This window comes from Micrasema longulum, unplaced genomic scaffold (genome assembly GCF_059751315.1).
Source record: "Micrasema longulum isolate JH-2025_06_02 unplaced genomic scaffold, ASM5975131v1 h1tg001159l, whole genome shotgun sequence".
Taxonomy (NCBI): Eukaryota; Metazoa; Arthropoda; class Insecta; order Trichoptera; family Brachycentridae; genus Micrasema; species Micrasema longulum.
Genome location: NW_028278346.1, coordinates 144,303 through 157,392, shown reverse-complemented (window position 1 = coordinate 157,392; position 13,090 = coordinate 144,303). Strand labels below are relative to the sequence as shown.

Genomic DNA, 13,090 nt, shown 5'->3' with positions numbered 1-13,090 from the left:
TTATCTGTGCATTCAAAAAAAATATACGCCAATGTGTGATTTCAACGTTTCAACGGGCAAAGGAATGTTCTAGTCTATGTTTTTTTCTTTGCCTTTGATCTACTAGAGAAAACTGTCACCTGTCACTGTCACATGTATAATTTTGTGGTTATATGTATCACATTGTCATTACGTCGTTATATTGTGGACAATGTACAATTGTGCTTAATGTTTTCAATCTCCCACAAATATGAAATTCAAACATTAAACCGGAATAAATCGTTACTTAAGTTTGATTATGGTTGGTTATTTTACATATTGGTGATTATGGTTGATTATTGACCATGCGCTGAAAACTCACAGTTTAAGACCTTTTTTATTAGGCTGCTGTTAAAAATATGTCTCCTACGTATCTACTCATTCTTGTTTAAATTTTACGATTTCCAAAAGACAAAGAAAGCAAATTGACGCGGATAGTTGTCCTCGAAAGACACCAATAAAGACCCTATTTCCCCAGTTTTATTGTTGGCAAAGCCCATTTCATATAATAAATCAGCAATGGCCAACCGGTCCATTGCGTCTATTAGGCCTGTCGATCGCCTCAAGGCTAAGAAATTAAGCGGTTGGTCGATTTCATCAATTAGGTATCCATTCAATAATGATATTAATGACACTTATGAAATGTTCCAAAAAATGCCAGAGATGTTTCAAACGGATCATATTTCACTGGAAAATGAAATTCTTACTCTGTGATGCAATATAATTTTGACAGCAAGGTCAGGCTCTGGTATAGATTTCTGGACATTGGTTTCTAACGAGGAATATCCTTACTTTAAAAAATGTGCTGAATTATTGTATATATATTTATGTGAATCGGCATTTTCATACTTCAATCAAACGAAAGGTAAGTACCGTTCTCGCATGACAAATGCTCATACATTTCATAATTTAAGGTTGGCAATATCCATCTAAAAACCTGACTTTGCTATTCTAGCTCAAGATGCTCACACTAAGTTGTTACTCAGAATTATTTTCAAATTTGTCCTCTGTTCTTCCATACAGTAAACAAGTTTAAAAAATTGCGTATTTTCTTTAATTTATCTAATCATATTGCATGACCGGCGCCGTGGCGCAGTTGGTTAGACAGCTAACTGTGAAACTGGCGTCGCGGGTTTGATTCCCGCCAGTTGCATGAAAAAAATCCAAGAAAGATTTTTTTCTCAATTGGTCTGAGTGTTGTGGTGTATTTTTCATTACCTCCTTCCATATCCCCTCTATCCCACCTAATGACAAGCCTCAAAATATTCCTTTAAACAAATAAAAAAATGCGTTGTAAAAAAACATTTGTATTTTATTTCATTTAAATTATTTATTGACAATTCTTGATGGAATTCCATTGTAATGATGTAATAACTTATATTTACATATAAGTTATAATTAAAAAAATACTTGGTACACTTCCACTTATTTATTTTGACCAATTAGCGCTTTCACCCTCTAATGGGCATCTTCAGACCAGTCTGAAAGCGCTAGACCAGTCTGAAGATACCCATTAGAGGGTGAAAGCGCTAATTGGTCAAAATAAATAAGTGGAAGTGTACCAAGTATTTTTTAAATTAATAACTTATATGTAAATATAAGTCATTACATCATATGTGTATTAATTAAATCTATTGTAAAGTTTATTATAAAACTCTGATTAAATGATCGGTAGATCGCATGGACTCTGGACAGTATAAAGTAGATTTCGGGCCTGATCAAGTTGGGCACTCCTGATATAGACCGTTTAATGCAGAACAAATACCTTAAGTAAAATATTAATCATTATTCAATTTATCTCGATAATAATTAAAAAATATTTTTATTTTATGTTGAATATTTTATGAGTACAGATAGTCACGCGTAAGTGAAATGCTTGCCTTTCTTATTAAAATGGAATATAAAAGATAATAAAAATGTTGTAAATCAAATACAATAAATTCTATAAAATCGTAATAAAAAAGAAAAACTTTTTTTTGTTTTTATTGGATGAAGTACACTTTTTTTTTGAGCATCTTATTTTATCATTGGACTAATTGGATAGTATAATCTACTCACGTTAGTCTATATTTCAGCTTCACATTTCTTTATTACTAATATTTATATAATTTTTTTTGAAAAAATAAATATTTGTGTTCTTATGATTTACCCAAATATTTAATTTTGAGGGCCATTTTCAACGAGTTGTAAATAACTCACTATTAGAAAATAAGAATCAAGTTGGGGTAGAGTGGGATTCGAAGCACGGATCTTTTTTTATTTTTTTTACAATATACATAAGAGGTAAAACAGAGTATTCAACAAATAAAGGATAATTACATAGCAATGAAATACATATTAACAGTAAAAATAGTAAACAAAAATCCCACAAAGGCATGGCCTGATCCGTGAGTCCGAGACCCTAGCCTCAGGACCGAAACCTGATTATTTCTATCATAATATTACTATGTATTTACATTTACAAATTTATTACAATTACCAAGACTCAAATCTTTTAAACATTTCGGCCAATTGATCATATATACATAATTAATTTAATTCCAGTCGATAAAGATTCACTTCCTTTTTTTTCTCAATCCAATGTACATATTATGGATGCCTGAATTTTTTTCTTTTTGTATATAGACATCAAGACTACCAGATTACAGACAGGTCTTTCGAGCAGTGTTTTTCCAATGGCAATGGCGCTGCTAAGGAGACTCAAGTCCCCAGATGCGGTGTGCGACATGTAGTAGGCGAGCTGTATATCAGCTTCAGGAATAGTTTAAAAATTGGAATATTTTGATTACGTTTACACATAATCAAAATAATCAATACATAAAATATTTAGATGTTAGTTGAAAAGAACTGAATTTGAATATGGCCTGGACCTGTTATTCCAAATAGACTTCTGGAAATGAATACTTCCTAAAGGTTTTGTTAACCTAATTAAATTACCTAACCAGACGAGTTGTGGTCTCATGGATAGTGTCACGGACTCTGGATCAGGAAGACCGAGGTTCGAGTCTCGCTCTACCACAACTTGTTTTCCACTTTCCAACACGTTTTTTAACCTGAAAACGTCCCAACCAATCAGAATTATCGATGAAACGCTTTTGTTGTCGCCAAATATTTAAATATATGTCGCGGCCCGAGGGTTGTGGCGCCAAGTGGTGTATATATTCTAAAAATAGAATATTGTCCAATGCTTGTTTGCATACTTACATCATCAAGCTGGGAGGGGTTTCAGAAAAGAGCCTCGAAATTCATTCTGCGCAACCAAAGAATTAGTCATAACTTCGCAACGCAAAGGGTTACACAAGTTATTCGTATGTCGTCATGTAGATCTTGAGATTCTTTAAAATGTAAGCTTAGCAAAAAAATATGAAATATGGAAAACAAGTGAAAACTTTTGTCAGGTGACAGTTTACAAAACGTTATAAAATTGCCTGTTTCTGATAATGCCACGTAATTACAAGAGTATGCAGCTTTTGAAGCATCATAAAAGAGCTCAATTGCTCTGGCCATATTGTACCAAATTTAAGCCGATGAAGAATTTGTCAACAAAACGCGTTAGGCAGCTTTAAGAGTGCCATATGTCTCAAGTGGCAGGCGCTCGTGTTGTTATTGGGCAACCAATATTTCTACCAGTACCGCTGAGTACAGTTCAGGGGAGCTGAAATTGACTCAGTGTGTAGACCTGATACAAATGGACAAAGATAAAGCAAACAACACGTCAAGCTTTTAAGTGGAGCAATATGGGCCCTCAAAGCCATAGGTATTCCTATACAAGTCAGCAGCCAAGTGAGTTAAATTCATATGAGAGTCCGGACTACTTTCATATACTCTGGCAGCTTATATCCAAATATTTTAGGTGCCAGTTTATTGAGAATAAGGGTACATGTGCAGCATATGAGATAGATTATGGTTCAAGAAATACCTAAAGCTTATAATCCGAAGCCAAACAATTTTGTCTCAAAGTGTGCAAGACAAGCAACTCCAATGATGAGCTGAACTAACGGCTATGTCTATCACCATGTGCACAGCAGCGGATCTCTTCAAATGATCTAGCACTTTTACTTACTGCTTGTCTCTTTCCCTACAACGAGCCTAGCTGGTGACTCGAGAGTACCAATAGTACATTCAATCTCACTGAGAACGATCGACACAAAATGAGGGGATACCTCAATAAACAATTTATGCTTAAGCTTAAGAATGACCCACATGAATATACTTCACAAACCGGCACCTCTCTGGATCTAACTTACGCGCATACATGTATCTGATTTGTAAACTGTACGTCTCTTATTTCTATTTTCATTACCCTGTTTTAAATATAATTTCATTAAAACAAAGAAAAATAAATAAAGACATTCAGACGAGTTTAATTTCTTTCCTCGTTAATTATGCCTACTAGTCCACGAAAGACATTTACACACAAATAAGATTATGGTAGTGTAGCGCGATACTACCTGTGATTTTTTACATCTTAAATAAAATGGCCTAAAACTGAAATATTTGGAAATAAAAATGCAAAAATTTATCTAAAAAAACAACGTCAGCACTATGACAAAAGGATGTTTTTTTTGTTGTTTAATAAATGTTTTTTTTTCTTATTTTTACTGTGGCTCATTTCTTTTTAAAAATCAAAAGTAATAAAAGATTCCTATTACCTTCAAAAAAGATTAGTTTTTTTTCATTATAACAATATTACTTTAGATTTAGTAATGATCAAATAACCAGGCCTAATTTGTTTTATGTGCGAAATATTTTAATATTTTTACCTCGCGAATTTGTCACGCTATCCTACATGTTCAGAGAAATAAAACAGCCTCTCCGAATGATGTTGAATCTTTTTATTTTAATTATACATTCATAATTTCAAGTTATAGAAATATCAATACATCATCACAGTTAAAATTAAAACTATTATGTTATAGGTATATACAACAAATTGTTATTTTATTAAATATCTCCAAACTATTTCATGCTTATGATAAATGATGTTTTAAGCTATTATTGAGACATGTACTCCATTACATAATCTAAAGAAAAATAGTCATTAAAATAGCAACTAAAACAAATCATAATTCACTTAACCCTTTCCGTCCGGATGTTAATAAAAATATACACCAATTAAAAAATTTGTTTGCCTTTGTACCCAAATAATTAAATAAAACAGATCTTATTATTTTACTAATGGTAATCCTGTCTCAATTTTTTTTTGCTTAAGTTGGTAGTCGTCAGCATTACACAGAAAAGTACATTTTTAGTTTAACTGCTATGTTTTGAAGCGAATTTCTGTCATCCTTTTAAATTATATTTAAGGCAAGTTTTCCATAATCGTTGGGTTTCTGGAACAAGTTGGTAAATACACATTTTCGGAAAATGAGATCTTTTTATAGCTGGAATTAAATCATCTTTATTAAAAAAGTAAATAGAAATAATTTGATTTTATAAATAGAAAAAAAAATGTTTATAAAATTCTACATGTGGTTTTATTTGAATTGCTGATTTGGAATGAGCTTTTAACTTTAAAAGTGTAATATCTTTATTCATTTCATTCATTATTCCCTTTCGGCACCTAATGGTGCATAGGGCACTGCATTGGTACACCAATCTCAGCGTATCTTGATCATTTTTATTACATGAAGGTAAGATGATCAGTCTTACGCTTCCACCAGCTTCGTACCAGTCCAGGAACTATGAAATATTCTAGTGTAGAAACACCCTTTTTAATAAATATTTAGTATCAACCATGTCGGGAATCAAAAAGGGACCTCTTGAATGGTAGGCAAACGCGCTGACCATTACACCACAAGGTCGATATCTTACAACTAGTGAAATGTTAGTTACTAACTTGTGCCAGAAACCTGACGATATGTTTCACTCAAATAAATTGATTTGATTAAATAAACATAATGTATTATTAGTTAAAGACTCAGTTTTCATTCTAATGAACATGAAATAATTTATTAAGTACAAAAGATTTTAAAAATCTAATTCATTTAATACATGCAGAATACAATATAACATTTTTTAAATATTCACAGGAATTGATTCAGGTCTGAAAGGGTTAATGATCTGTAATGTTTATTTACAAAACATAAAGTAAGAATGAATAATTACGTATTTACAGTTAGGCTAAAAAAAGAGTAACAACACAAAGTATGTTGATATCTTTACATGAGCATTTACATAGTTGTATAGGAAAATGTTTGATTTAAAACAATGTTTAATTGCAAACGTAAAAAAGACTACGTTACATAAAATATGCATTACTTCAGGGCCATAGATTAATAATTTTATCATGGTATAATGAAATACACATGAAACTTAGAGAAGGGGTTATTATTTTAATTCACAACACTCAGCAAAGTTATTTAGTAACTAAATATTATTTATCATTATTATTTACAAGAATTTACAAAATTTTCTTAGTCAATATTTGAAACAGAAAACTTTTTCCTATGTACCGTAATAATAATAAACCAAACATCAATTTGTGTTTATATAACTATAATATTTTTAAAAAAACACCTACTAAACGAGTTTTATTTTGTAAAGATCCATGGATTTTATATAACAATAAAATAAATATAGATATTTTATATATACTTTAAAAAATCAATAATAGAAACATTTATTTTTGGAATTTTTAAAATATCTTTTTTATAAAAGTATAAAAATCTATTTACATTTATATTCTTAAAATTAAACTTCAGCATTGAGAAAAACTAAAAATCTTAATTTTTGGAAAGATAGTTCTTTTAAAAACGATAATTTATTTTTCCCGGTAAGCATAACATCATTAATTTGAGGTAGGTACCTTAACAAAAAAGTATTATAATCTTTGGATTTAGATTCTATTGTGAAAGTTATATTTAATTGTAGTTTTATCGCAAATAAGAAGGATATTATTTATAACATAAAACACATAATGATATTGAAGTTTATTAATTACGCATTACAATAATCTTTTTACCTTCAGGACGGAATGGTTTAGGGGACACAAAAAAATGACATCGAGAAATAAGAAATCTGAATTATTTTTTATTGAAAATTTCTATTCCAAAACAGATGGTTTTTTTATCTATGGTATATTTTCAGATTATGTGATTTCAAATATGCTAGCAAAATCTGCATGGAATATTATTATCAGGAGTGCTATTCTGAATGTCGTGTATTTTGTATGTAAATACACGAGATAATACGGCAGCAAGAACGTTTGGAATACCAGCCCTGGACTCATATTAAAATGAAAATTAATGAATTACGAAGAGATTTAAGATATATTAAACTGGAATTTTAATATTTTTAAAACGTCATTTTATAGTGCTTTCTTTCTTAGAATTTGTCTTTTCACATTTATTATTTAAAAATTATTTTAAATAGAGGAAAAAACATACTGATGACTGTATTTTTCCACAGATAATTTTTCAGCAATCGTTTAAAATAGACATTTTTCAAATTACCCGCAAACAAAACGTTTCGTGCCCTATGGGACAAACATCACATATTATGTTACCGCTCCATACTTGTAAGCGATGTTTGTTGCAGTGATGCCAACCGCGAGCTGTTTAAGTTAAACTAATTTTCTCAGATTTTTTATGATACAATCAACAATGTAGTAACAGTATTTATTTACATTATATACATACATATAATATCTATTAACTAGTAAAAATAACTGTCCTAATCTGAATAAAGTTTGTTTATATGAAGGAATTATTGAATTATAAAGTAATTAATATTTTACTGTATAAATAACAATATCACTGGCCACATATATATTATCTACAGCTTTTTATTTTAGTTTAGCTTAAAAATAATGATCCACATTAGAGGTGAAAAAAAAAAACTGTTGTAGGTATTTTGTTTGTGTTTCCTTTGCAATCGGTAAAATTAAGTTTACTATATTTTCTAATGCTTGCTTGCTCCATTACTTTTTTTGTCAAAATGTAGTTATTATAAATGTCTAAATATTTTGTCTGACTTTTCGGGAATGATGTAAGCAGTTTGTAAGGATGCACAGGTTTAAAAAGTGCTAATTTAAAATGGTAGACCTTTCCCAAAATGCTGTCTGTACATAACAGAAAACTGTGAGATTAGAAGATATATAAGTATGCACTCCATTTTTAACTTGAACTCTAGTGTCTAGTTTTCTAAAATCTTTTGACAATGATGTATATTTTTAGATTTTTAAAATCCTCATTAAAATTTTTACTTGTGATGTTACCTTAGATGTTTCAGTGTGTATTTTTTTTTAACCATGGTCAAATGCGTTTATAATGAATGTACTAAAATGTGAATTGTAAAAACATTGATACATTTTTCTAAAGTCTGTTATTTTGTTTTTACTGTTTTTAATTAATTTTTTTAACAATGAAATTTTTGTATTGTTATTATGCCCAAGAAAATATATCAAATTACAATTTCTGGTACAATTAAACATCCTTATTTAGAAGCAAAGCTTACAAAAAGTTTTGGTTACCTATGACAAAAGTTACACAATCAAAATTTAAAGTATATTAAAGCTGAAACAAATAATTTTGTGTAGGTACAATAACCACTTTTAAGATTTGTCTCTATCACTGTCTTTTGTCTGTTACACTTTGGATTATAATTGTTTAGAAGTCTTTGACTATGATAATGAATTAACTATCGTATCAGGAGTGGATTTAAATACAGCTTTCCTGTATTCTGTTAGATGTGGTGACTATTTCAGGCCGCAGTCGGTGCATCGTGAGGGTGGATGTTACGTTCACTCCCGAACTTAAAGGGCTGCAGGCATTAACACCCTTGTGAGCACGCCCTAAGCTGTGGTAAGACTATAAAAAAGAAATGTTAATATCAAAAAAATTGAGTGCAAAGCTCTTCACTCTATAGTAAAAAATGTTTTTACATAATTTATGTCCATGAAAGCTTACTTTGGAAAGTAATCATGTCTTAAAAATAAACTGTATTAAATGATTTTTATTCAAGTTAATGGGTAAAAGAAACAATACATCTTTAAAATGTGTAATATATTAAAATAAATGTACATTATTTGTATTTTGAAAGGTTTAAAAATCAACAATACTTAAATTTTTCAGAACCATCATCAAATTTTAAAGCATTTTTGTCTTACAAAGATAACTTTGCTTGACATATTAACATTTAAATTTTCAATTTACGGAACGAGGAAGAGTTATTTTTATTTATGGAATGAGGCTTAAAGAGATTGGGGATTTTGTTTTTGTGAATCTCTTTTTTATTTTTAGGTGTGAGTAAAAATCATTAAAATGTGTCCACTTGCTTGATTGGTGTACCTTAATTCCAGAAAATATTGAACACCATAAAATGCTATTTAAGATGTTGAGTATTATAGAAATAAAAGACTAGTGATACTTAGGTTGGGTTACTTTTGTTTTTATAACAAAATGTTTATTTAGTAAATACATACATTTGCAGGCGTGATTTTGAGGTCTTTGGGTTTGAACTGATATACACCTCCATCAGGGTCAGACCTTTCCTCTTCACCACACACCTTCGTAATGAGTCGTTGTGAGGGAGTCCTTTGTAGGCTCATGTATCCCTTAGAAACGGGCCTCCTTTCTGTAAAAGACAGAAACATGATTTTTGATTATTATGTTTTTTTCTGACACATAACAGCTTAGATTATTTGAGAAATGTAATCGCCCTCTGAGAGCGATTAAAATACATACATAAATTATTATGATTAAGATTACTCAACCATTAGATATTTACTATGTTTTAATCAATGAACACTTATTTTTTTAAAAATTGGTTGATTTTCACTTACATAATAATCGGAAATATAATGCAAACAGGCATAATTTGAGTGTCTGTCTAGATGAATTACGAAAATAACAAAAACATATGCGATTTATTTGACAAAGTTAAAATTTAAAAAATGAAAATAAGTAGTCATCATATATGCCTTCAAATCGTCGTTGCGCCGGCAATTTATTTTAATGAGACGATAAAAAGTATTTTTATCTTCTCATTAAGATTAAACAATTATTTTTATTTTATTAAAATTATTTATTGACGATTCTTGATAGAATTCCATTGGAATGATGTAATAAGCTATATTTATATATAAGTTATTAATTTAAAAATACTTTGTACTCTTCCACTTATTTATTTGACCAATTAGAGGGTGAAAGCGCTAATTGGTCAAATAAATAAGTAGAAGGGTACCAAGTATTTTTAAATTAATAACTTATATGTAAATATAAGTTATTACACCACTAAACAATTTTGTTTCAACAAAACATAGTTAAATATTTTGTCAAAATAAAATGACGTATTTTTCCTTTTTGTCTCCAATAAAAATGTACTTGAAAATAATATCCATCATTAAAAGATACATTATTTAAATTATCTCATTGAAAAATTCAAAATGTCACTTAACAGATATTGCCGGCGCAATGATGGAATATCAAAATTAGTATTTGGATCACAACCGACTCTATTTGTGTACTGTGATGGATGAATTGTAAAATATAAATATAAAAAAAACAGTAAAAATCCAAACCAAAAGTAATTTTAATGCTGGCAACACCAATACACTAGCACCCTCGATTATTTTCAACCCTTGACAATTTATAATGTCATTTGCCCATGAGTACAAAAAGCTTTCAGAGTGGATTTTGTAAATACTGACCAATTTTATTAAACCCTTTATGAATCAAAAGTGGAATCTTCGTACACATTTAACACTTAGTAACTTAGCACCGTCCTTTATGTTAATATATTCACATTTGTAAATGAATACCAGCATATAGCAGAATGAATACCAGCATATAGCATATAGCAGAACAGAAGCAAATGTCAGGTTCTTTGTGCCAACTGAACCTATCATAGGACTGGCTCTGTCATCGCTAACAGCAAAATGTTCTTGTAGACTCACCATATTGATTAGGTATAATATCAGGATCTGTATCCTCGTTGTTGTCTGTGAGGGTATTAGAAGGGTGCAAGAGAGGGAGAGCCCCGGCTGCTACACACGAGGGGTAGTCCAGAGGGGAAGGTGGACGAGGGGAAGGGTGCATTCCCCCTAGCCCCGGGGCCCCCAAACTCTCTGTACAGAGACTTTCTCCTGAACGGTGAAGACCATCCAAAGATCTGCAAATACAGAGATTATTAAAAAAAAACCAAAAAGTATATTCTAACACAGTGGCAGCTGAAGGGGTTAAAAATTGGGGGGGTTATTTCTTTTACAAAATAGGTACATGTGTATTTCACATTAATTTTCACACAATTTTTTTTGTAAAAATACATATTAATGTATTTTATTATTAATAAAAATACATTTTAATATCTATGTCTATAGAGATTTTTCCAATATAATACACAAATTAACAAAATACCTCACATAACGTGTGCACTTTATCTTGGTTCATAGAGTTTCTTAAAAGGGTCTTAATTCGCTTTAGCGTCGAAAAAATCCTTCACTCTCAACTGTCGTCATCGTAATTCCACAAATAAAAATTACTAGTAAGTACATTTAACTTTTAAAACACAAACAAATTTTAAAAAATATACATTCTTTAAATTTTACCTGTCAATATGAGTGTTCAGTGCATACGAAACAGGACCCTAACAAAGACTAGGTAGTTGAACACGTGCAAGAAATGATTTATAATAATAATATGAATTCTAAAAGCTCATTCCAATCTTATAAAAAGAGACGAGAAAATATAAGCTTATGTTTATCCTTTCCATTAAGAATTCGTTCTTTAAGTGAAGGGATGTAAAATATATAGGAATTCATTTATCATCGTACCTCTTCCAGTCTAGACCGATGTCAATATCATATTATTATTATCAATCTTATTCTTATCTTCCTTGTTTCATATTATTATCTCCCGGGACAATGCCCGCGATCGGACTAATTTTGGGAGAAATGTTGCGATGTTCATGTACGCACGGGACGTTTCATCTCTTTCTTTCTCATAAGAAAATCTAGAGATAAGACTTTGGGACAGATGCAGAAATAACCCGCGCATTCGATATAACACGAATATTTGGCGGCGCACGTGCTTAATAGTATTCTAGATAACATTATCTAGGTTATGGACCCAATGGACATTAGGGATAGCTGCCACTGTTCTAACATTTTGAAAGTATTACATAGGTACAATGATTAACATAGATTCTTATAATTTATGAGCTCATTGTCGGTGAAGTGAACCAACTGGCAATATGGCCAAACTTTGGTATTTGATGTTTTAACTCTATGAGATTTTTGCCAATTTTTTTTTTGTAAAACTGTTCGGATATTTTTGATTAACATGGATGTATTACACATAAAACACCAGGAAAAATAATGGGTATTTGGTTTAAACTGATTACAGAAATGTAATGTAAACAATAAGTTTAATAATTCACCATTAAAATGTCAGCAAGTTCACTTCACCTGCAATGGGCTCATATTATGTAAACTACTAGCCTAACCTACCCCAGAAAAGGCTGCTTAGTGGACATAATTTTTTTCATGATAGTTGTCAATAGAAAAGGATTGGCAATTAAGAATATTTATTATTTTGTGAAAAAATAAATATTATCTGTCAGCGTGCATTACCGCCAATCTAAATCAACTTTTTCCAGGAGACGGAAAAAAACTGTTTTTAAAATCAAATCTAGCGCATTATTTACTCTATGTTCTTCTTCAGAAAGCGCGCCTACTATTGGTCCCACGTGTATTGTATGATTAGGGAAACATCCAATTAAAGTTAAAAATCCCCCCATATGAAAATATAATTTTTATCGAAATTGTAGATTGGCGGTAATGCAAAGTAGACCAATAGAAAGTACTAATGTTAAGCATTTTCATCATTGCTTCATCCGCAAATACACGTGTAAAAATAAGTATGTATCCGTCCAATGTTGTAATTTTTTATCAAGACAAAATATTTAGTTCAATGAATTATCAAATAATTTATTACATCAATTTATCATTATTTGTTGATTTTTATGCCCATGGAATGTTAATCAACTAATATTTTAAATAACTAAAGTGTAGGTCTTCAATGGTTCTAAAATTTCTGATGCCATTGTCCACAAGGGCAATTCAAAGAATTTT

At 30.4% G+C, this 13,090-nt stretch overlaps 1 protein-coding gene and 1 long non-coding RNA gene across 3 annotated transcripts in view; one reads left to right on the top strand and one right to left on the bottom strand.

The window, feature by feature from the left end:
• Positions 1–104: 104 nt before the first annotated feature.
• On the top strand, positions 105–4,841 carry LOC148276704 (uncharacterized). 2 transcript variants are annotated; one of them, XR_015823669.1, is made up of 2 exons: positions 105–280; positions 2,644–4,841. It is a non-coding gene; the product is annotated as an uncharacterized LOC148276704 (long non-coding RNA). The 2 variants fall into 2 exon arrangements; XR_015823670.1 differs by having other exon boundaries at positions 105–883.
• A 3,376-nt stretch (positions 4,842–8,217) lies between these two features.
• The window catches only part of side-IV (sidestep IV transmembrane protein), a gene marked incomplete at its 5' end in the record, with an annotated part of 129,095 nt that continues 124,222 nt past the window's right edge, over positions 8,218–13,090 (bottom strand). Inside the window, 3 exons of the mRNA XM_088233867.1 lie at positions 8,218–8,828; positions 9,443–9,594; positions 10,916–11,130. Coding sequence (XP_088089993.1) covers positions 8,679–8,828; positions 9,443–9,594; positions 10,916–11,130 — 517 coding nt within the window. The remainder of the gene's footprint in view (positions 8,829–9,442; positions 9,595–10,915; positions 11,131–13,090) is intronic.